The 25,733-nt window shown below is 37.2% G+C and overlaps 1 protein-coding gene across 1 annotated transcript in view; it reads left to right on the top strand.

Annotated features, from left to right (window-relative positions):
- BDP1 (B double prime 1, subunit of RNA polymerase III transcription initiation factor IIIB) overlaps positions 1–20,921 on the top strand; it is a 148,939-nt gene extending 128,018 nt beyond the window's left edge. The window contains exons 34-42 of the mRNA XM_006870989.1: positions 711–858; positions 1,068–1,248; positions 5,766–5,829; positions 6,183–6,366; positions 7,320–7,524; positions 11,435–11,474; positions 12,895–13,129; positions 14,314–14,560; positions 20,790–20,921. Of these exons, the coding sequence (XP_006871051.1) occupies positions 711–858; positions 1,068–1,248; positions 5,766–5,829; positions 6,183–6,366; positions 7,320–7,524; positions 11,435–11,474; positions 12,895–13,129; positions 14,314–14,560; positions 20,790–20,921 (1,436 nt within the window). The remainder of the gene's footprint in view (positions 1–710; positions 859–1,067; positions 1,249–5,765; positions 5,830–6,182; positions 6,367–7,319; positions 7,525–11,434; positions 11,475–12,894; positions 13,130–14,313; positions 14,561–20,789) is intronic.
- Positions 20,922–25,733: the final 4,812 nt, after the last annotated feature.

Below are 25,733 nucleotides of genomic sequence, written 5' to 3'. Positions count from 1 at the left end.
GATAATAATCAATGTAATGAAACAAGCTATATGAATGGTTGAATGTGAAGCTGATGATGTGCCCTGTAAACTTTCACTCAATGCAAAATAAAAACATTTAATTAAAAAAAAAAAAAAGAGAGAGAGAGATAATATGTTACTTATAGGAGTCCTGGTGTGGTGCTGTGGGTTAATGTCAGGCTGCAAAGCCGTTTGAACTGCAAGGTTGGCAGTTAAAGCTCACCAACTGTTCCTCAGAAACCTTACACAAGGTTGCTCTGGGTCGGAACTGACTTGACAGCACTTAACAACAACACAATGTTACTTATATGGGGATTTTTGTTTACTGTTTTTTTTGTTGTTTTTTTTTCCTTATTTTTGATTTTGTTTTTTGTGGTTTTGGTTTTTTTTTTGGTGTGGTAAATATACATGTAACAAATTTTTCAATATTTATCACATGAATAAACCAGTAACATTAATTACATTTGCCATGTTATTTACTGATAAAAATAATCCATTTAGTGCCTTCCCATCTCCCTTAACAGAGGGTTAGTGTAACCTGAACAGTGAATCCTCTCCCCATGTCCTTCCCTTTAACTACTGGTAACCACTAACACATTTTGATCTCTATATATCTGCTTATCCTTGATATTTTGTACAAGTGGACTGCTTGTTTCTTTGTGACTGACTGACTTCACTTAGTAAATGTATAAATCTGTTGTTTATTTAAGAAACTGAGGAAAGTGCTGTTAAAGGGGCAGACTTAGAAGATAAAAATCTTGGATCAATTGTAATCGATAATAAGGAGCCAAACAAACTGGCATATGCCCGTGGTACAGAAGAAACCAGTATTTCACAAGAAGTCAACCTCACTAAAATGTAAGAGAGGGATTCTGTTTGTGTTTTGTTTGAATTATAGTCATAGCTTTAATTATAAGAACTTAATTGAAAAGGGTCTAATGCGCATTCACTATATATTTAAAGTTTGAAAACCATTGAATTAAATGATCTCTGAAATACTAGCTTTAAAAAATCATTTATTCTATGGTTCTATGCCTGATTGAAAATACATACTAAAACTTTTTTAGAAATGATGGTCAAGAAGAGAGATCTCAAGAGGTCCCAGACTTATTGGTTGCCTCAGTTGTTCCTTCAGAGACAGGAGCCTGCATACTTGATTTGGATCGGGGTCTTGGTGAGAGTCCTGTTACAGAGACCCTGATCAAGCAGCCCAGTGGAGACAGTCTGCTTACACTCCATGGACCACAGGTAAAAGGATGTCCAATAAAACAAACAAAAATAAGGTGTAATTTACATTTGCCCTTTTTAGTGTACAGTTCTGTAAGTTTTGATAGATAACTGTGTAATCACCACCACCACCACAATCAATATATGAACAGTTCCATAATTTCAGCATATTCCCCAGTGCCTATAATCCCTCTCCTCAACCCCAGTCTTGGTAACCCTAACCCCTGATCTGCTTTCTATCCCTATAACTTCGCCTTTGCAAGAATGCGTTGTTAGAGAATTTTGGTGTGTTTTCAGTCTCTGAAGAACAGAGATAAAATAACAAATACCCAGCTTTGTTGTGAAGAGTTTGACAAAAGAGTTATTTTATCACACAGAGAGTTCACCTCTTCCTTCTTATGTCTTGGATTTGAGGAGTTTGTCCACAGAGCAAACCATTATTGAGATGTTACTTCTCCATGTCTGACTCTGTGAGGGGAGGACTGGGAGTGTAGAGCAGTAGGAGACCAATGAGTATGTGAATGGTAAATTCGGTATGATAGGTGCTGTGAGAGGTTTCCATCAGATTCGATCGGAGTGGTCCTCAGCCCCTTCCCATTAAATCAGTTTCTGAGAATAGGTCCTATGCTGAGAAACGCTTTTTAAAGCTCTCCCAGAGTTTTGAGTGTGCAGTCAGAATTGATCCTGAAGAGCAAGCATGTGTTAGCCAGTTGAACTGAGATGAACGTGTGTGAAAACCAGGTGTGAGACAGCATTAACATGTTCAGGGAACTGTACGTTATCATGAGTGAATTATAAATGAAGAATGGTTGGAGATGAATTTAGAAAGGTGGTCTAGGGATAGATAATAAAATGATTATTACTTACTGTAGAGTTTGGACTGCATCCAAAGTTACAAGCGTTCCCTCTCACGGTTTTTTTTCTTTATAATCTCATACTCAAAGAAGAGCTGCAACAATGGTGCAAAGAACTCTCCTATGTCCTCACTAGATTCATTCATTGTCACATTACTTTTCTCTCTCTGGTTTTCCAAGCTAGTGGATCAATAAAAGCCAAGACCATTGCCATCAAGTTGATTTTAATTCATAGCAACTCTGAAAAGACAGAATAGAACTGCCCCATTGGGTTTCCAAAACTGTAAATTTTTATGAAATGGATAGTGGATTTGAAGTACTGAATTTTTGTTTAACAGCCAAGTGCTTTAACCACTGTCCCACTGGGACTTATTAAATAATAATATTGAATCAACATTAAAGTTAATAAGGGTAATAATATTGTCACTTCTCTGTAGAATGTTCTTGTTTTTATGAGAAAAAACTGAAATACTTAAGGATGAATGCCTATATCTGCTGTTTATTTCATTTAATGTGGCTTTTTTTTTTTTTTTTTTTTTTTAGTTTTTATTGTGAATTGAATGATAGCTCACACGGGGAACATCAGTTTCACACTCATCCTATCGCATTCGTTTTTTTGCAATGATTATTACAATCCCCTGCATGCTTCATCATTCAACAGTATTTGCTTCTATTCCCTCTGAGTTTTTTTGGATGTGCACCAAAACACTGAGGAATATACACTCATTCAAACAAAGTGCAAACCCTGCTGACCCACAGCCGCCAGCACACAGCCCCTCTCCTTCCATGAGTCTAGAGTCTTCAGCTGCTCCATCTCTCCATGTTGTCATCTCTGCCTCCATCTCTGGAGTTGCTGTTTCTCTGGGTAGGGTCCCACACCCTGCTCCCACTCTTCTCCCTTGATGGTCCTAGGTTCCTCCACTCCGGGACTGTAAGATCAACCACTCACCCCTTTATATTATAAAACTTGTACCTTTACAGTTGTGACAATTGCAGTTAATCATGATAACAGTTACTCATTATTGATTCATAAAAGTCTTGTCCCCATCTCCTTTCACCAGATCTTTTTGGCTTTTTTAAAAGTCTTCAATAGATACTTTTTTTAAAAACAACCTTTTGAAAGTAAGTGGCAGATAGGAACTTTCACCTCCTATACTCCAGTTTTTTCTCATAAGAACAAGTACATTTTGCAGTGAAGTGACAATACTATTATCACACTTATGAATTTTAACATTAATTCAATAATAGGTAATACATAGTTCCTGTTCAGATTTATCTAGTTTTCCAAATCGTGTCCATTAAATCTTTATTTTTTTTTAAATGTTTTATTGTCAATTATATGATAGTTTACATGGGAGAACATTAGCTTTACATTCATCCTGTCGTGTATCGTTTCATTGCCATGGTTACAGTCCCCTCCATGCATCATCAACCAGCCAAAGGGTATACCCTGCAAGCCTGCCCCCTGGTCGTCAGCACACAGCCTCTCTCCCTCTCTAGGTCTAGAGTTCCCAGCCACTCCATCTCTCCACGTCATTGTCTCTGCCTCCAGGTCTGACGTCACTGTTTCTTTGGGTAGGGTCCCGCACTCCACGCTTCTCCCTTGATGGTCCCAGGGCCCTCTGCTCCTGGACTGCAAAGTCAACCACCCCGCTCCTTTTGCTACAAAACATCTACCTTTACATTTCCAACCCTCACAGTCAGTTCTGATAACACTTATTCACTATTGTACCACAAGCTCCTTTCATCAGCCCCGCCCAGACAGATTGGATACTACTTAGTGGAGATTCTACCTTCCTCTGTGCCCTCTGGATCTAGGCTCCCTATTGAAAGCTTGTAATCCACTCACTTCTTGCCTTAGTAGCCTCCCCATTTTGGGTAGCCAATGTCCAAGTTGCCCATCCCTGTCTACCCTGTGTATTGAGGGGGTGGGAATGATCCTCGCTGTAAAGATTTGTTCCCTCTTTTGAGCTATTGCATCCATAGGGTGTAGGTCAAGTTCATCAAATTGTATCAGATTACTCTTTTTTATCCTCTTCTTTCTTCATCTAGTTGAGCTCTGATCATCCAACCATTAAAACCAGGCATTAAAGCTTTTTGAAAAATCTGTTCTCTTGCCTGTTGTCCTCTTTTGTGAACTCGTAAGTTTTAGAAGAGTCCGGGCTAGTCCATAATTTAATTTTTTAAATTAGTTCTTCATTATTAGGTTCAGATTAAATGTTTTTGACAAGAGAACTACATACGTGATGATGTGTGTCTGTCCCTTAACATCACATCAGGAAGTAGATAACTTCAGTTTGTCCCATTATTGGTGAAGCTGATCGATCTTTGGGGTGGGGAAGTACCTCCCAGATTTCCGTGTTGTGAAGACATCTCTTTCACTTTGTATAATAAGTAATCTGTTACGTGATCCTCAGCAAACTTTCATGCAGTAGTTGGTTTTTTTTTAAGGTTTTTATTGTGGATTGAATGAACGTTTACAGGGCAGATCATCAATTTTACGTTCAACAAATCATACACCCTGTTTCATTACAATGATTATAATCCCCTCTGTTTACCATCAGTTAACAGTATTTCTCTCTATTCACTTTCGCTCTTTTTTTTAAACACTCAGGCATTTATAATACTTTACACCACCAAAGGGCCTCCTGGCCGCCAACTCTTAGTCTCTCACTTCCCATGAATCTAGAGTCTTCAGTTGCTTCCTTTCTCCATGTTCCCATCTCTGCCTCCATCTCTGGTGTCACTGCTTCTCTGGATAAGATCTCGTGTACCGCTTGTGCTCTTCTCCCTTGATGGTCCTAGGTTCCTTTGTTTCTGGACTGTAAGAATAACCATGCCCCCATTTTTGTTAGAAAATTTCTACCTTTATAATTGTGACAGTCGCAACTAGTCATGATAACAATTACTATTGAATCATAAGACTCTTATCCCCATGTCTTTTAACCAGACCCATCTGGACATAATTGTTAAGTGGAGACTCTTTCTTCCCCCACACACTCTGAAACTAAACTCCCTCATGAAACCTTGTAAGCCAGTTACTTCGTGCCTTTATTGCTCCCTCATTAGAGGTAGCCGCTGTCTAAGTTGCCTGTCCCTATCTACCCTGTGTACAGAGGGAATAGCATTGATACATGCTCTCTGTTGGTATTTAGAGTCATGCAGTAGTTTTAATGTCTGTTAATGTTATGTCCCTGAATCATTTGTCACATTGGTGGTTGCAAAATGAAAGTTTTCAGATTTTAACAATAGATAATGACAATCAGAATCACATTTTAGAAAGATGCTATATGCAGTCTTTTGGAAATCCTATTGGAGGAAACCTTACTGAAAACAAGGAGAGCAATTTGCCTTGCTTCCAGGTGTCACCAACTAATAACACAGTGACTGTTGTGATGGAGTTAAAGAGAACATTCAGGGGTTTGGATCTGCCAGTATTTGCACTTCAAAAACCATTTCATTGAATACACACTTAACAATTTAGTCAGATTCCTATGTCCTATGTGTGTGCACATGTGTGTTTAAATGAAAAACAATGTATTTGGAAAGTTAGAGGATCTAAAGACTACATATGATTAAGTAAGTATTAAAGTTGTGAATTAATATCTGTTCACAATTGTCAGGAAATCTTGTTTAAAAGTAAGATTTGTTCAATCTCTTTTTCATTTAAATTTTTCACGACAGTGTACACCAGCAAGTATTCCAGAAGTCCAACAAGAGAATGTAGTCAATTCTCAAGACCTAGCAGGTATGATAATCTGCTTATGTACAGTGTCATAGATCCTAATAGTATGATTTTAACCTCTATATAAATATAAACACTAAGTACATTATTTGTTTATATCTATATTTATATATTTATGGTGGCCTTTTAAAAAACAAAAATATGAAGTATTTTGTGTATCAGTTTTGTTATTGAGCATTGTAAGTTATCTCCATTATGTATTATCATCCTTTATGAAATAGCTTTTTAAGGGAGGGTGTTTCTTTTTTATTCTTGATAATAAATCATGAGACTGTCTTTTAGAAATGAAATAAATCAAACAATTTTCTGTTTTGTCACAGCTCAGTGTTTTATTACTGACTTTTAAACTTTGATAGTTCATTTAGTTGCTAATCAGGATGGAGAAGAGGAGGAGCAAGCATTCATCTTAACTCTGGTGGAAATCCCAACCAATGCTGCAGAAGAGTTTACTAATAACACCGCACACTTAATGCCAAACCATTTATTGCCAGCACCCATATTGATTAGATCAGTGAATAAAGAAGAGAGGGGTGACCTGAGGTAATTAATGAGCTAAACTCTTTTCGCCCAGAGATAGGTGTTATGTATTAATTAAATAAGCCATTCACCAGTGTTTGACCTAATTGAATCGGAGGTCTTTAGTAATTTTGTGATAACTTAGAGAAGAACAAATATGAGGTGGTTGAGTGTATGTAAGAGAAGGATGCTATTTAAATATAAATAAAATAGCACTTGACTGCTAACCTCATGGTCAGTGGTTCAAACCCACCAGCTGGTCCTCAGAAATCCCATAAGAGTTACTGAGTCAGAATCAACTTGACGATACTTAACAATTTTAATAATGTTTATATATAATACTTTTTAGTATTTTAAATATTTTGAAAGTTTTTTTTTTTAATTTAACAGTCCAAATCATAAAATGGCATTATTAATGTGGTTAGCTTCGTAAAAAACATTTCTATATTTATTTTAAGTGCTTTAAAATATTTGAATTAAATATACATTCACAAGAAGTTTAAAAAATGGTATGTTGTCGTTAAATGCCGTAGAGTGATTCTGACTCTTAGGCCCCTTTATAGGGTTTCTAAGGATTTAAATCTTTGTAGGAGCAGAAAGCCTCATCTTTCTCCTACACAGTATGTGGTGGACTTGAACTGCTGAACCTGTGGTTCACAGTCCAGTGCTTATCCTACAGCGTAACCACACTCTACAAAATAATATAGAGGTAATATTTTATATGTATTTTAAATTATATATTCTTTATTGTATTAAGTTAACATTTTAACAATCACTGGTTAAGATGCCTGAGTATCATCAAGTAATATATAGAAATCAAAGTCTTTTATATTAAGAAGAAACATTTTGGATTAACAAAAAAGATGAGGAAAGCACAGCTTGTATACCTCAGATTAATTCAATAGTATGGATCTTAAATTGCAAGCCTTTAAATATAAACAGAGCTAGAAACTAACATGTGTTTATTTTCTTTGCAGTATTAGCTTTCCTGTAACTTCAGTTGGTCCAGATGCAATGTATGTATCTAATTCTGGAAGAGATGGTTATGAAAATTCTCCTGCTAATTTGGATCTTTTATCTAGGAAGAGAGTTCATTGCAGGCTTGAAGAAAATGACTGTGTTCCTTCTGCCAAAAAAAGTTCACTCACTTCAGTAGTTGATCGTCAAGAACATACTTCTGAGGTAAGTAAGATATTAAGTAAGATGGCCGTCTTCTGACAGATTTTCTTCTGTTTTCTCTTTTAGACTCATTAAATTTATATATTTAGTGATTTTCAGCATAAATCAAGTAGAATCAGTTTTGGATTATCATTCAACCAGTTCTAGTTGAAAACTGATGGAGGTTAATCAAGAACTCACTCCTGACTCTATGACAATGCAACCGAAGTTTTATTTTAAAGCATATCTAATATCAGGGGGGAAAGTTCATATTATGTTACTAAGTATAAAACTACATGCCATTCAAAATCATCTATATACATTAGTATGAATATATAAGAAAAGAACAGGTAGTATATATACTAATGTTTGTGTGCTATTTGTTCATTGGACTCATTTGTATTCTTTGTTTTCTAAACCTTATTTTAGCATGTAAGCAATAAAAATTAATTGCTTGAAAAATTGTTGTTATAATTGTTAGTTGTAGAATGCATACACACTGCATTCAGGTAGACATACAAGCATTTTCCTTTTTTGTAATCATATTTATCAGTCTTTTTGTGGCTTCTGGGGATTGCTTTATGCATTGAAAGAATTCTTGCAGACTAAAAAGTATTCTTCTGATTCATGTTGATTGACTGAAGTCAACTTAATTTTTCAGATGATAATCTACCAGTTATTATTTTAAGTTTTTTATTATTATTATTATTTAAGTTTTTATTGTGATTTGGGTGATAGTCTACGTAGGGGAACATCAGCTTTACATTCATCGTATTGTATATAGTTTCATTGCAGTGATTACAATCCCCTCCATGCATCATCATTCAATAGCATTTGCTTCCATTCCCTCTCGTTTTTGGATGTACACTGAAGCACTCGGGAATATACAACCATTTAAACAACCAAAAAGCACACCCTACAAGCCTGCCTCCCGGCCGTCAGCACATAATCCCTCTCCCTCCTTGAGTTCAGGGTTCCAAGCTGCTCCATCTCTCCATGTCATCATCTCTGCCTCCCTCTCTGGTGTCACTGCTTCTCTGGATTGGGTCCCACACTCTGCTCTTCTCCCTTGATGGTCCCAGGGTCCTCTGCTCCTGGACTGCAAGATCAACCAATCCCCTCCTTTTAACAAAATGTTTGCCTTTACATTTGCATCATTCATAATCAGTCCTGATAGCAATTATTCACTATTGAACCACAAGAGTCTAATCCCCATCTCCTTTCACCAGCCCCGTCCAGACAGGTTGGAAACCACTCAGTGCAGATTCTGCCTTCCCCCATACCCTCTGAAACTAGGCTCCCTCTTGAAAGCTTGTAAGCCAGTCACTTAGTGCCTTTGTAATCCCCTCATTTTGGGTAGCCAGTGCCTAAATTGCCCATCCCTGTCAACCTGTGTACTGGGGAGGTGGGACTGATCCTCGCTGTAAAGATTCGGTCCTCTTTTGAGCTACTACATCCATAAGTATAGGTCAAATTCATCAAATTGTAGCGGATTATTCTTTTTTTCCTCTTCTTTCTTCCTCTAGTTGAGTTCTATTATCCAGCCATTGAAGCCAGGTCAAATGGGTGTTATCTGCAAGTATAGTTGTTCTTGTGCATCTCGCCTCACTTCATATCACCTGGATACTTCACTCTCCACTCTAGTCCTCTGTGGCCATGTCCCTGGGTCCAGGAGTTCCCAGATCTCACCATACTGCGGGCTAACAAGGTCTCAATCCAGGTTGACAGGAGTCTGTTGAACGTGGTCAGACTTAGCTCACAACTTCATTGCTGTAGTTCCCCCACTCCCCCCTTATCGGTAGACCTACATGGTCACCAGTAAGACCATATGCCTGCTCGTGTATTCCCTTTGAATCTCAGTCTTGGAAGGGGGTTTGCCCTGATGGAACCCGACCACTTGCCCTGATGGCTCCCTGGTGAACAATTGGCTTGTTCTTAATAGTAGTCAATCGGGCTGCCATTATTAGTTGTTTATTTTTCCTGATGGTCTTTCTTTCAAGAAGTATCTTCTGTTCTTCTAGCCACTCCAGGCTGGTCTGCTTTTTCTTTCAAGTGGAAATTTCCCACCTCAGAAAATTCTGGATGGGGATCCGGATTCCACCTATAGCCTTATGTAATGCAGAAGCTCCGCAAGAAGCCTCCTTCCCTTGGCATCCAGAACCAATTATTGAACAGTTAGCCTTTCTCCCCTGATTTGAAATTCCATTTTTATCAATTAATTTTACATATATGTTTGGGTGATGTATTTTTTTCCTACAGTTGCTGTAGCAAGGTCAGTGACTTTAAACAATAGAAATGTATTCTCTCATAGTTCTGGAGGATATGTTTGAAATCATGGTGTTGGCCATGTTCTCCCTGAAGGCTCTAAGGAAAGAATACTTCCTTGCTTTTTCTGGCTTCTGATGGTCCCAGGTATTCTTTGAGTATGGTAGTATAACTTTAATCTCTGTCTCTGTCTTCCCACAACCATATTTCCTTTGGGTTTTTATGTCACCTCTCTTTTTATAATGATACTAGTCAGATTGGATTAGGGTCCACCCTAATGATATTATTATATGAACTAGTTTCATCTGAAATACTTGTTTTGGTTTCTTCTTGTTATTAGATGCCATCGAGTCAGTTCTGACTCATAGCAACCCTGTGCACAACAAAAAAGAATCACTGGTTCTGCACCATCTTCATAATTGTTATGTTTGAGTACATTCCTGCTGCCGCTATGTCAGTCCATCTTGTTGGACGTCTTCCTCTCTTCTACTGACCCGCCACATTACAAAGCATGATGTCCTTCTCCAGGGACTGGTCCCTCCTGATACTGTATCTGAAGTGTGAGAGATAACACCATTCTGGCTTCTAAGGAATTGTACTTCTGTCAACATAGATTTGTTTGTTCTGCCAGAAAAACAGTATTTTTCTCCAACACCATAATTCAAACACATCAATTCTTCTACAGTCTTCCTTATTCATGTCTAACTTTCACATACATACGAGGCTGTTGAAAACACCATGGCTTAGGTCAGGCACACCTTAGTCCTCAAACTGATACTTTCACTCTTGAACACTTGAAAAGATCTTGTGCAGTTGATTTGGCTAATTGAATATGTCATTTGATTTCTTCACTGCTGCTTTCATTAGTGTAGATTGTGGATCCAAGCAAAATGAAGTCTTTGAGAGCTTCAATCTTTTCTCCATTTATCATGTTATTTATTGGTTTAATTAAGGATATTTGTTTTCTTTACTTTGACATGCAACCCATACTGAAGGCTGTGGTCTTCGATCTTTATCAGTATTTTAAGTCCTCTTTGCTTTCAGCAAGCAAGGTTATAGCATCTACATATCTCAAGGTTACTAATGAGTCTTCCTCCAATCCTGATGCCATGTTCTTCTTCATATAATCCAGTTTCGTGGATTATTTACTCAGCGTTCTGATAAATAAGTACAGTAAAAGGACTTCATACCATTTCAGTATCCCCTTGTTCTTTGCAGGTTCCTGATAGCCACAATCAAGTATACTGGATTACCCATTCTTTGAGGGCTAGCCATAGCTTGTGATGATCCACACAGTGGAAAGCCTTTGCATAATCAATAAAGCACCAGTAAACCATAGTTTTTTGGTGTGCTGCTGAATTGTGTTTATATTTACTTTGGTATCTGCACATGGGTTTAAGTGAGACTTGTATGTAGTTGGTATCAGTGTTATGGTGGATGTATAAAAGGCATCTGAAAGAAAGCTCCTGTTTTACCGTTTCGTAGATAGTTTAAATAACAGTGGCAATGTCAGTTTCATAAATGTTGGTAAAATTCCCATAAGACATTGTGTGACCCTAGAGATTTTCTGGTAGATATATGCTTTCTTTATGAAAGAAAGGAAGAAGATTAATTTTCATTTTACTTGATAATTGGATTCTTAATATTTTTATAAATTTTCTTAAAACAGGTATGTTCAAAGGAATTAATAAATGTTTTTGAGGAAACAGGTGAGTGAAATAAAATTTAACTTGATTACGTTTTGCTAAATATTCGTGATTTTCGTTGCACTTTGTTCAGATTTAATACTGAAGCAGTCTTGCTCACTTTTCTTTTGGAGTCGTATTATCCTTATCATCAGTTTCTTTTCCCTGCTGAGATCTTGGATTTTGGCTGCCTTTGGTTGCCAAGGAATCTCTGGGTGATACAAACCCTTGGCACCCTAAGCTGTGAACTGTGAAAGGTTTAAGCTCAGTCATGCCTACCCAGAGGTACCTTATAAGAAAGACTTGGCAATCTACTGAAAACCAGCTGCTGAAATCTATGGAGCACATTCTTCTGAGACACACATGATGTCACTATGAGTTTAAGTTGACTTGATGGCAACTATTTTTTTGTTTTTTTGCGGGAGGAGAGTGACATTTGACCAAAAGAAGCTCCTTTCATCCTGTAATTAATAGAAAATCATAGGGCTATAGGAATTTTCTTTAAACGTGCAGCCAGCTACGTTTTAGCAATTAGAAGGCTTAGTTTTGCACAGATGCTCCTGGGTGGCGCAAATGGTTTGTGCTTGTCTTCAAAGCTAAAGGTTGGTGGTTCGAACTCATTCAGCAGCACCATAGAAGAAAGGCTTGGTGATCAGTTTCCATGAAAGATTTACACCCAAGAATATCCAATGTAGCACTTCTGCTGTATAGCACTTGGGATCATTATGAGTTGGAATCAACTGAATAGCACCGGGATTGGTTTGCGGCCCCCCCCCAAGAAGTAGATCACCAGGCCTTTCTTTGAAAACACCTCTGGTTGGGACGAACCTCCAACCCTTCAGTTAGCACCCTATCTTGGTAACTGTTTACACCATTCAAAGACTCCTATACTAGCGAAGCTGAAAAGCGTTTTACTAGACTTAAGCCACTTTTGGAGCTTGTTATTCAATGCCATCGAGTTGATTCCAACTCATTGTGACCCTATATAGGGTTTCCAAGAAGCGGCTAATGGGTTTGAACCATCTTTTTGGTTAACAGTCCAGTGCTTATCCATCTCTTTGTTTTCATATTTTTTATATAGTCTTCCTCATTTCTAAGTTGATTCCTACTCATAGAGACCCTGTGTAAGGTCTCTATGACCATAAATTATTAGAAGACGATCACCCTTTCATTTTATTAGTTTTTAAAAAATGGAGAAATTTTTTCTGGTTCAAAAAATATATGACAATTTGGTATGTGAATGCAGAAGTTGTTGCCATACCTTTATTCAGTTTTGGTATTAGTAATGGTCCAAGTAACTGACTCATAAATTTATCTTGCTTTAAATAGGGTAAATTTATAATTGAATATCGTGATGATTGTTCTCCTTCAAATACTATAAACAAATTGAATTAATTTCAAAATTTCAATGTGTACTTAACATTTGTGGTATTTTTTTTTGAAGGGGAGTCTTACATGGGACAAAATATTTTCCCTACCTCAGGAAGCACATATGTAACTCCAGAACCTCAGAAAGAGCAACTTGAACCCACTCTGCAGAATATAGTGACAGAAAGGAATGCACCACAGTTACCTCAAGATGGGATGATTATATCTGATAAGGAAGAAAGAACTGCTGCTGTTTCTAAATCTGAGCAAATGGATAGCAGAGCATCATCTTCAAAACCCCCCCTAACCAGGTAGCATAAGAAAGTATTTAATAAGTATTTCTCACTTCCCTCTGCCATTGGAAAAAAGTTATACAGAACATATGTAACATATTTATTAAGTCCTGTACTAAGAATGGTGTTCTAGAGATGTATTCCTCTGCTAATAATGTAAAAGGAATGTAAAATTTCAGCAAAGGTAATACAGTAATGTCACATACTTTGGGAAGATTGTTAAGTATATATTCCATATAACAAGAAATCAACTTGTGAAAATGCTGAAACTTTGACAATTTAAATGTCAAAACTTTACACATTCTGTCTTCTGGATTGTCCATGGTTATTATTTATTTGGTCATTAGTTTTTCTACCATACAGTGGCTACCACATAAGGCTGACACCAGAGGTAACTATGGAAGTTGCTGTTTTTTTGTTTTTTGTTTTGTTTGCTTGGTATTGTCATCAATAAATCAAAACAGTGCTCCTTAATATGGTGGTGTTGGAGAGGGAAGAATTTGCATGGTGTCCTCAGAGGGCAAGAACATAAATGGGCCTTTTATAGCTTGAACACCTATTGTTTTTGTAATTTAAACTACAGAGAGAATAAAGCTCACAACATTACTTCAGGTCTTAATAGAAGATGTACTGAGAACACAATGAAGGAACATCATAGGAGGTCTGGGTTAAAATAGATTAAGAAATGGTGCTCTGGAACAAGAGGCAGCAAACATTTTTGTGAAGGAACTTTTAGATATTTTTGATGTGGACCCTATTGACTCTATTGCTACTATTAACTCTGCTGCTGTAGCACAGAATGTGCACTGGTAAGCATAGCTGTGTTCCAGTAAAACTGTTTTACAGAATCAGGTGGTAGGCTGTACTTGGCTTGGGACCATAGTTTTCTGACTCCTGCTCTGGAGCTGAGCTATTCAAGTTTGCTCTCAGAACTTGCTGTAGGACTGTTGGGAACTTAGAAATTCAGAATTCAGGCCCCATCCCTCATCAACTCAATCAAAATCTTCATTTTTACAAAATCCCAAGGTGATTTGTATGCACAATTAAAATTTGAGAATCACTGCTCTAGAGTAAGATTAGATCTTGCCACAAATATGTGTCACAGCATAATGGTGTGTCATTTTGATATTAATGAAAAGAGGTTAGTGTTAAGAATATAATTTCCTGGATATTCTTGAATGTCTTTCTATCTGTGTTTCTAGACCTGGCCGAAGACCTCTGGGATTTTTGTCTTTAATTTGTTCAAAGAATAATACAGAATCTGATGAACCTACTCAAGTCCATAGGAAGAAGCGCCTAAAACCATGTATACCTACAGCAAGGAAAAATATTAAAAGATCTAATCCACCCAGTGAAAGCCAGGAAAAAACACAAGAGTCCTGTGATCTTCTCCCATCTTCCAGTGTTGTTAATACGCAATCTGAGAATATTGACAGTTTAGCAGCTCAGGTATGTGGTAACATCTAGGAAAAGCATGGTAATTGCAATTTTCATTTGAGTGTCAGAAATTTTTATACAGCATGGCCTTTTCAAACTCCCTGCTCCCCTTAGTGGAAAAAGACTAAGTGTTGAATTAAGAAGTTATAGCAACCCTGTATAGCATTTCTGAGGCTATAAATCTTTATAGGAGCAGAAGGTCTCATCTTTCTCTAATGGACTGACTGGTGGTTATGTGCTGTGGAGTTGTTTCCGACTCATAGCGACCCTGTACAGGGTTTCCGAGGCTGTAAATCTTTATGGGAGCAGAAAGCCTCATCTTTCTCCCGCGGAACAGCTAGTAGTTTTGAACTGCTGACCTTAAGGTTTGCAGCCCGATTCGTAACCAGTATGCTACCAGAGCTCCTAATGCGAGTGACTGATGGGTTTAAATTGCTATCCTTGCAATTAGCAATCCATTGCTTTCCCTACAGTATTACTAGGTCTAGGGAAAATAGACTTGGCTAGCTACTTCTGAAAATCAACCAATGGAAAAACCTTGTGGTTCACAAGAATCTGATTCCCAACTTAGCCCAGTGGAGATGGTGCAGGACTGGGCAGCATTTCATTCCATCATGGAGTCACCATGAGTTGGAGGCCACCTCAGTGCCAGGGAGCAGTGAAGATCCTACAAACAGTACTCTATCATCTAGTGCCTAAAATGAGGCACAACAAAAGGGACATTTTTATGTAAAGACCATCTTTTAAATGTATTTTAAAACCTATTTTGGAATATTTCCTAGAATTATTTTCTTAGACCCAGATTTCATGAGTCTTGATTACTATTGCCAAATTACTTCGTAAGAGAGTAGATAAATTACCATTAGCTTAGCAGTGCCAGTATCATCACATCCTTGCCAACATTATTGACACTTCAAAAACATTTATTTAGTATAATGGTGATTATTGTCATTAGATATTGTTGAATTGGTTGCCCTTGAACACTTTAAGTCTTGTGCAGCAGATTTGCCTAATGCAGTATGTCATTTGATATCTTGACTTCTCCTTCCGTGAGTGTTGATTATGGATACAAGCAAAATGTAGTATTCAATCATTTCTCCATTTATCATGATGTTATTTATTATTCAGTTGTGAATATTTATTTACATTGAGGTGCAGTATACACTGAAGGCTGTTGTATTTGATATTTGTGTGTGTGTATTTGATCTTTATCAGTAAATTTTTTAAGTTCTCATCGCATTCAGCAAGCATGGTTGTATTATCTGGTTCTCCCTCCAATCCTCATGCCACGTTCTTCTTCATATAACCCAGCTTCTTGGGTTGGTGAGGAATATAACCCTGGAACACACCTTTTCTGATTATAAACCATTCAGTATCCCCTTGTTCTGTTCGAATGACTGCCTTTTGGTCTGTGTACATGTTGTTCATGAGTACAATCAAGTGTTCCTAAATACATATTCTTCTTAATGTTATCCATAGCTTGTTGTGATCCACACAGTGGGAAGCCTGTGCATAGTCAAAAAAACACTAGTAGAGCTCTTTCTGGTATTCTCTGCTTTCAGCCAAGATCTGTCTGATGTCAGCAGATATATCCTTAGCCTTCTTCTGAATCCAGCTTGAATTTCTGGCAGTTCCCTGTTAATGTACTGCTGCAGCCATTTTAAATTATCTTCAACAAAATTTTACTTGTATGAGAAGTTAATGACATTGTTCTCTGAGTTCCACGTTCTGTTAGATCACCTCTCTTTGGAGTTGGCACAAATATGGATCTCTTCCAATTGGTTGGCCAGGTAACTATCTTCCAAATTTCTTGACATATATGAGTGAGTGCCTCCCTCCAGAGCTTTGTAAGTTTGTTGAAAGATTTCAATTTGTATTCCTTCAATTCCTGGAACCTTCTTTTTTGCCAGTGCCTTCAGTGCAGCTTGGACTTCTTCCTTCAGTACCATTGATTCTTTTTTTTGTGTGTGTGTGTGTGTGTGTGTATAGGGGGAGTGTTAAGTTTTTATTGTGAATTGAGGAACAGTTTACATGGGAGAGCATCAGTTTTATAGTCATCCTATCGTATTTCGTTTGATTGCAATCATCTCTGTGTGTCATCATTCAACAGTATGTGAATCTGTTTTTTTGGCTGTACACAAAACCACTCAGGAATATATAATCATTTAAACAACCAAAGGGCACATTCTGCAAACCTGCCTCCTGGGTGCCAGCACACACAGCCTTTTTCTTATCATGAGTCTAGGGTCCTCCGCTGCTCTAGCTCACCATGTCATCATCTCTGTCTTCATCTCTGGTGTCACTGCTTTTCTGGATAGTGTCCCACATTCCGCTCATGCTCTTCTCCCTTGATGGTCATAGGGTCATTTTTTTTCTGTAAATTCAGGTGGAATGTGTTCAAGGTCATACTTTGTTTTAATTTTCTTTCGCTTCAGTCAGAATTTGCACATGAGCAATTGATGGTCTGTTCCACAGTCTGCCCTGGCCTTGTTTTGGCTAATGACATTGAGCTTTTCCACTGGACTGCTAAGTAAAGGTCAGTGGTTCAAACCCACTAGAAACCTTATGCAGGGTGGCTATGAGCGTAACTGACTTGTTGGCACTTAACAGCAACAACAAGAGGTGTTCCATAGTGGATTATTTTACCGTTTTGTTTATACACTCACCTGTGGAGAGACATCTGAGTCGTTTAACATTTTTGGCTATTGCATTCATGTACAGGTTTTTGTATGAACATAAGTTTCTATTTTTCATTGCTAAGTACCTGAGAATGTCTTCGTTTTTTAAATGATTCTGTATTTCATTGTTTGGATCTACTGTGGTAGTGGTGGTGGTTATGTACCATGGAGTTGGTTCCGACTCATAACGACCCTGTACAGGGTTTCCAAGGCTGTAAATCGATTTTTTTTTTTTAATGTCTCTTATCGCATACTTTATTTCCATGAGATTTGAATTATGGTCTTTCTATTCTTGTGCCAGTACCATGCCGTCTTAATTTCTTATGGATTTTACATTGGTTTTTATATGGTATCTTTGATTTGTGATAATTCCCTTTGAGAGCTGCTCTGTTTTATGTCTCTTTATTTGTATGCCAGTAATAACAATATTCTGTATATGTGTTTGATAATACTATAATTTTTAAGAATATCACTAAAATATGCTAACTTTCATCTGAACATTCAGAAAATCATAGAGTCTTACTTTGACGTTTGTGGCTGCTGACTGATTCAGGTTGGTGGTTGCTGAAGATTGCAGTGATTGTAACAATTTCTTAAAAACAGAAAATTAAATTTATCAAATGGATTGACTGTTCTTTCACAAAATATTTCTCTGTATCATGTGATCCTGTTTGTAACACTTTACCCACAGAATTAGAGTCAATCCTCTTAAACCCTGCGGTATCAGCTAAGTTTAGTTAAGATTCTAAAACCTTTAATGTTTCATCAGTGTTCACTTCATGAGGAGTAGGTTTCATCTCAAGAAACCACAAATCATCCATACGAAGTAATTCTTCATCTCTTCAAGTTTTATCATGAGATTACAGCCATTCAGCACATCTTCAGGCCCCACTTCTAATTCTAATTCTTGTGCTGTTTCCACCACATCTGAAGTTACTTCCTTTGCTGAACTCTTGAATCACTCAGTCATCCATGAAAGTTGAAATCAACTTCTTCCAAACTCCTGTTAATGTTGATATTTTATATCCTCCCATAAATCTTAATGGCACCAAGAAGGATGAATCCTTTACAGAAGGTCTTCCTTTTGCTTTGCCTAGATCCATCAGAGAAATCACCATCTATTACAGTAATATATACCCTTAGGAAAGGTATTTCTACTTTTTTTTTTTTTTTTTTTAGTGTTGTGCTGTGAATGAAGGTTTATAGAGCAGATTGTTAGTTTTGCAGTCAACAAATTCTGCATTTTGTGTCATCTCAATGATTGTAATCGCCTCAGTGTAGCGTCACTTATCCCACTGCTTCCTTGTGTTTCTTGTTTACATTTCTCCTCCTCTCCCAACCTTTCTGACTTCTGTCCTTGGGTAAATCCTGCCATTTTGATTTCAAATGGTTGGCCATTCTGTGATGTGCATACCTCACTAATATTATTGTCCCCCTATATACCTACCTCTTGCCTTTATTGAAAATTGAGCCATGGGGGAGAGTTTAGTTCCAGACTTGAAGGGTGACTAAGGGCCATAGACTTGGGTTTCACAAGTCTCTGTCTGACCAATGGTTGTTGTTAAGTACTGTTGAGTTGGTTCTGACTCATGGTGAACCCATATAGGGTTTCCAAGGCTGCTAAGTTTGAACTGCTGACCTTGCACCACACATGGACTCCATCTGAACAGGAAGCCTGGTCTTTTTTATGATTTTGAGTTTTCCACATTTTCTCCCACAGTGTCCAGACCTCCTAATGTGATCCCTTTTAGAACCTCCTAATGTGATCCCTTTTAGAACCTCCTAATGTGATCCCTTTTATGGTAGCCAAACACCATCTTGTTCTTCTAGTCTCAGTGTCGTGGGGACTGATGTTCACGTGGTCCTTTCCATTTTCATCACTATTTTCTTCAGGATTGAGAGAAACCAATAGTTGCACCTTAAAGCCATTCATGAACCTTTAAGGTCTGAGTTGCTACTCACCAAAGTCGGATATAGAACACTTTCTATGGAGACATTGACCATGGTGTCCCCGAGACTATGGTCCTGAGCTCCCAGACCCGGCAACTCATTTCCTCAAAGTGTTTGGTAATATTTATGAAGTTTTCAACATTTTGCACACCAAGTCCTGGTGTGGCGATATAGGATAAGCACGTGTCTGCTAACCATGAGGTTGGTAGTTCAAACTCACCAGCTGCTCTTCAGAAACCCTATATGTGGTTACTAAGAGTCGGAACCAGCTGGATGGCACTCTACAACATGTTCCACCAAATTCACAGGTGTGTTTGCAGTAAAGTTGATGTTGTTGTCATTATGTGCTGTCAATATGATTCCGACCCATAGCGACCCTGTATATGATTTCCGAGGAGTACCTAGTGAGCTTGAACTGCTGACCTTGCAGTTCAAATGGCTTTGCAGTCTGACGCGTTAACCCACAGCACCACATCAAGACTCCAGCAAAAGTAATACCCATGTACAACTCATCCTTTAACCTTTATGTGGAAGAGAGAGGTGGCTCCATACAATAAGCACTGGACTGCGAATCACAGGATCCACAGTTTGAGCCTGCCAGCTGCTCCATGGGAGAAAGATGAGGCTTTCTGCTCCTGCAAAGAATTAAAAAGCCTCAGAAACCCTCAACAGGGTCACTATGAGTCAGAACTGTCTCAAAGACACTTAACAGCAATAACCTTTGTATATTTGTGGGTATACTCACACTCTCCCTCCCACATCTCTTCAGCCTGTGTATCTATCCAGATATCTACAAACAAATCACTGTTATTGCAGGATTGCACAATAACATCGTCCTCTAGCCAGTGCATTATTTCCCCTTCTCTCCCATTCCTGGTAAACATCATAGAATGATTTTTGTTTTTTGTGTGTGAATACCTTTTCTTGACTTTTTATAATACTGGTCTTGTACAGTAAACTGAGTTACTTCTCTCAGCCTAATGTCCTCCAGGTTTATTTATGTTATGAGGTATTTCACGGATTCATTGTTATTCTTCCATAGTGTGTAGTAGTCCATTTCTGTTGATGGGCAATTTTAGGTTGATTTCCATCTTTTTGCTGTTGTGAATAGTGCTGCAATGAACATGAGTGTTCATATACCTAGTGTTGTTGTGACTCTTATTTCTCTAGGATATATACCAAACAAGGAATTGGTATTTCTGATTTCATTTGTTGTGGATGAACCAGGATGCTTTCCACAGTGGTTACACCATTTTCCGGTCCCACCAGCAATGTAGATGGGGTCTGGTCTTTCCATACCCTTGAAGGCATTTATTGGATTATGAACATTTTTTAAACTCTCATTATTTATTGCTAAGTTATTTTTCAAGCAATTTATACCAATTTAGATTATTACTAGCAGTGTATGGGGAATCCTGGTATGTGGTGCTGTGGGTTAATGCGCTGAAATGCAAACTGGGTTTGAAACGCAAGGTGAATGGTTCAGGCTCACCCTGCTCCTCGGAAACCCTAAACAGGGTCACGATGGATCGGAATCGACTCGACCGCACTTAACAACAACAAAAGCAGTGTACAAATGTTATATGTCAGACTTACTTTTATTTCCTTTTTAGGTTCCTTGTGTTCAACCCTTACCAAAAGAAGAAAATGAAAGTAGCCAAAACCAGACATCTGAGGAGGAGCTACCCAATGTCTCTGAATATTTCTTTAATGATATCTTTATTGAAGTGAATGAAGCAGTATAAAACAAGTGTTTGTTTTGTTTTGAGATTGGGGTTTCCAGAGTCTATTACATCAACAAAGCAGTATTTAGAAAGAAACATCACTATTTTTACTTAATAAGCTTGGTTTTGAAACTTTTATAATCAACAGGAAGCAGTACTGATTAATTTCTTTCATTCTTATTAATTCACCATTTTGGAAATGCCAAGCAATTAAGACTGCTTTCTGAGACAGAAATTACCCCTCTTGTTTACATTTTGACTTTCCTGTACAAAGAACATATGGACATTTATGAATGTCATCGATAAATGTCTCTTTGTATAAATCACAGTTCCGACTTATTGGAGGCTGATTGTATTTAATGTTTATTGAGCTTCCTTTTGTAAAGTTGTTTGATTTTTTTTTTTTTTTAAATGATGAGGAAGGCCTTTTCTGTTGCCTCTAAAGTATATGAAAGTAAATTCTGAAATTCCACTTTAGTATGGTAAATGCTACAAAATTTTTCTATCAACTGTTTGAATGACTGAAAAATATGTATTTTTATAATTCACGTTGCTGTAACATTTGTCCTAATGGAAAAACTAGTATTTAAACTTATTATTTATAAAGATGAAACATCAAAGAGCTTATTTATTTTTAAATTTTTTATTTAAATGGATATCCCATTTTAATTATTTTCATCTCTCAGATTGTGGATAAAGAAGGCATTAACAAATTTATGTTTGTCTCCTTTCCCTCTTTAATTTTAAAGATATTTTAAGTCATATAACTAAAAGTGTGTATAATGTATATGTTTTGAGTACATTTTTCTCATAGTTTAGAATATAGACTTTGTACTGTGAATTTTTTGTTTTACTTATTTTGTGGATAATCTCAGGATTTATAAGGGAGAAAAAAAAAATCGTAACTTCCTGTAGGAGGCAAAATTCTGTACAAAATTCAGTCTCTCTTATTACACATATATTACTTTAAAAAATAGTAAAAAAAAAAACAAAAAACTAAGTTCTTGACAATTTTTTCCCTTAAAATTCTACACAAAGAACTCTTAGACCTCTAAGTAAAGAACTTAATTTTGATGATAAAAAACATAGAATAAAATAATAATAAGGCTTGATAAAATTGTCAATTATTATCAATATGAATTTAAGAGTAATTTTGAAAGATCTGGTGATTTACATATGTAACTCTGGTATGTGTCCAAGCAAATCTTTAATGGTTGAAAGTAAAGTTCTAAAATAGCATTCTTCTTACCTTATTTGAAATACTTCTTGGGTTCATAAACCATTATGTCAAGACTTGGATGCTTTTTCTGCAAAATATATTTGGCTTCTGGGCCATATGGTATCTGTGACAGCAACTCAAACCTGCCACTCTAGTGTGAGAGCAACAATAGACAGCACTCCAGCAAATGGCCATCTTGGATTCCATACTGACTTTGCCGATAATTATATTTGATAGTAATTTTTTTTATGGTGCTGAAGTCTATGAGATATTTGTCATTGAAGTTATGAGTTGTGCCTAAAATTGTGTTGGTTGAATTATGAAATGATTAGTATTTGGTTTGGGAATATACTTTAAAGTCTAAATGATTGTGCTTGTATATTTTTAAAGGTGGAAAGTGTTCACGTTCATTAGGAAAATAGGAAATGACCAGGAAGTTGTAACAGTAATGCTAATTTATTGAACTTATTTCTATTAGAGCATTTCTTTGTCATTGTCTTACAGTGAAATTTGTAGTTAAACTTTTTGGTCACAAAAGAGTCTATAAATCTGAGTGGAAATTCTCTATAGGTATTCATCAATTTCTTTCATGTGATAAATATGTTCCCCCAAATCATGATGTGTAGTAAGTCACATTGCTATTTTAATACTCTTGGGTTTTTTTGTAATTATAAATAAGAATTTCATTTTGAAAAATTTGTTTCTCTTAATTAGTGTTAGTTTGAATATTAGATTGCCACAAACTGTTATTTTATCCACTGTATAATATTTATTTTTTTAACTTTGTGAATATCTGTCACTTGTTCATCTATAATAGATTTTGTGGAAAATGTAATTTCTTACTGTATAAAGAATGATTTTATCTTTGGACATGTGTTAGAGAATCAGGTCACCCAGCTAAATTATCCTGTTATATCCTTAAAACTAATCTTGCAAAAGAGAAAATCAGTGTATTTACCTTAGAAGGTAGAAAGACTGTTACACATATATTAAGAAGATATTGCAGAGAATTTGTATTTTATAAATCTTAATGGAGATATGATTAAAAGTCTTTATGTTTTCTTGACTTTTCATCTGGAATATTTAGTGTCTTACAAAGTGATCACCATGGTGGTTTAAAGCCTAATTATTGGCAAATGATCGCAGCACAGATAAGAATATTAATACCCACTGTAGATCACCATTCAAATGTAATTTCAAATAGAAGTGATCACATACAGTATCTTGCTTGAAGAAGTATTTGACAACAAAGCAATATCTGTCATTTGTAAATTTTCTTGTTCCAAAGAAAGCAGTAATGTTCTATAGATATAAATTATGTAAATAAAAGTTATTTTATACCATTTCTGTTGTCTTTTTATTTTCAAAACACTAAATAAAGATATTTATATACAGTTAACTCACACTGGTTCCTGTGTTTTTAACTTCACTTTGTTTCTTTTCTCCCATAGAAATGTAATGTATAACTGGAAGATTTCATCTTTACTCTTATATGCTTGCTACATAGGATCCTTTTAAACCTTGCATGAGTGAAAGAATAAACAGTGCCCACCTCCAGCCCCAACTTGGGACATGAGATGACTTGTCTACGCTTTTGTTTATCACTCTTTGTATGATAATTTTTTAGATATAAGACCCCAATTTCATTTGCTATTTTTTCCATCTCAAACTTTGTTTTTTCTATAGAGAAGACAAATGGGAAACTTAAATATAAACCCTGCTTAACTAAAGGTGGATTTTGGCAAAATCTTGGCCAATAAAATGATTGCAATCCCTTCCATGTCCCATTGTTGTTGTAGTTGTTAGGTGCCATCCAGTTGGTACCGACTCACAGCAACCTTATACACAGAACAAAACACTGCCTGATCCTGGGCCAACGTCACTGCTGTTGCCATGCTTGAGTCTTATCGATGCTGCCACGTGGCCAGTCAATCTCATTAGGGGTCTTCCTCTTTTTCTCTGACCCTCCACCTTACCAAACACGATATCCTTCTCCAGCGACTGGTCCCTCCTGACAATAAGTCCAAAGTATAAGAGACGAAGTTTGGCCATCCTGACCTCCAAGGAGCACTCTGGCGCTCTTCTTCCAAAACGGATCTATTGGTTCTTTTGGCAGTCCATGATACTTTCAATATTCTCCTCTAACACCATAATTTAAAGCATCAGTTCTTCTACGGTTTTCTTTATTCATTGTCCAGCTTTTGCATGCATATGAAGGTATTGAAAATACCATGGCTTGGGTCAGGCGCACCTTAGTCCTCAAGCTGACATCTTTGTTCTTCAACATTTTAAAAAGGTTTTGTGCAGCAGATTTGCCTAAGGTAATACATCGTTTGATTTCTTGACTGCTGCTTCCGTGAGTGTTGATAGTTGATCCAAGAAGAATGAAGTCTGTGACAACTTCAATCTTTTCTCCATTGATAAGAATGTTGTTTATTGGTCCAGTGGTGAGGATTTTTGTTTTCTTTACATTGAGATGCAATCCATATCGAAGGCTCTGCTCTTTAATCTTCATAAGTAAATGTTTCAAGTCCTCTTCACTTTCAGCATGTTGTTAATGAGTCTTCCTCCAACCCTGATGCCACGTTTTTCTTCATATAACCCAGCTTCTCAGATTCTTTGCTCGGCATACAGGTTGAATAAGTACGGTGAAAGAATACAACCTTGTCGCACGCCTTTCTTAATTTTAAACCATTTAGTGTCCCATTAGTTAACAGTATTTATCTCTGTTTCCTTTAACTCTGAGATTCCTCCCTATATCTAATGTTACCTACCTGCCTCTGTAAACCTCCCTTTTGTTGTATGTTGCCTACCCTGACACCTATATTAACAGGTGTCTACCAGCCGCTCCGCGGGAGAAAGATGAGGCTTTCTACTCCAGTAAAGATTTACACCCTCGGAAACCCTGTACAGGGTCGCTATGGGTCGGAACCGACTCGACGGCACTTAACAACAACAACAACCCTCTAGCTGCTCCATGGGAGAAAGATGAGGCTTTCTGCTCCCGTAAAGATTTACAGCCTCGGAAACCCTGTGCAGGGTCGCTATGGGTTGGAAACGACTTGATGGCACTTAACGACAACAACCCTCTAGCCCATGAAGAATTCCCTCCCCACCACTTGTCAGTTTGTCGTACTGTGGTGGCTTCAATGTGGCTGTGATTCTGGAGTTACATCACCAATATATTAAATACCAGCAGGGTCACTCATGGTGGACAGGATTCAGCTGAGCTTCCAGACTAAGACAGACTGGGAAGGAGAGGCTGACTGCTTCAAAATAGGTAATCACTGGAAGGCACTCCAAATACAACTGGGGAAGAGCTGCCTCCTTAGATTTGACCAAGATGACACAAATGGAGTAAAACCAGAATCTTCATTTGCTAATGGGGCACACACAGAATAAGGACAAACAGCTCTACGCATCCATTAAAAATCAGAACATAGAATGTATTAATCTAGGAAAATTAGAAGTCAAAAGTTAGATGGAACACAAATATCTATATCCTAAGATTTAGCTGAAAAGAACTATTGGCCATTTTGAATTTGACATTCACATGGTTTACTATGCTGGAAATGACAAATTGAGGAATGGCATGGTGTTGCATTCATCAAAAC

Source organism: Chrysochloris asiatica, unplaced genomic scaffold (genome assembly GCF_000296735.1).
Source record: "Chrysochloris asiatica unplaced genomic scaffold, ChrAsi1.0 scaffold00157, whole genome shotgun sequence".
In the NCBI taxonomy this organism is placed as follows: Eukaryota; Metazoa; Chordata; class Mammalia; order Afrosoricida; family Chrysochloridae; genus Chrysochloris; species Chrysochloris asiatica.
Note: the sequence above shows the minus strand (reverse complement) of the source record. Positions and strands in the feature narration are given on the sequence as shown.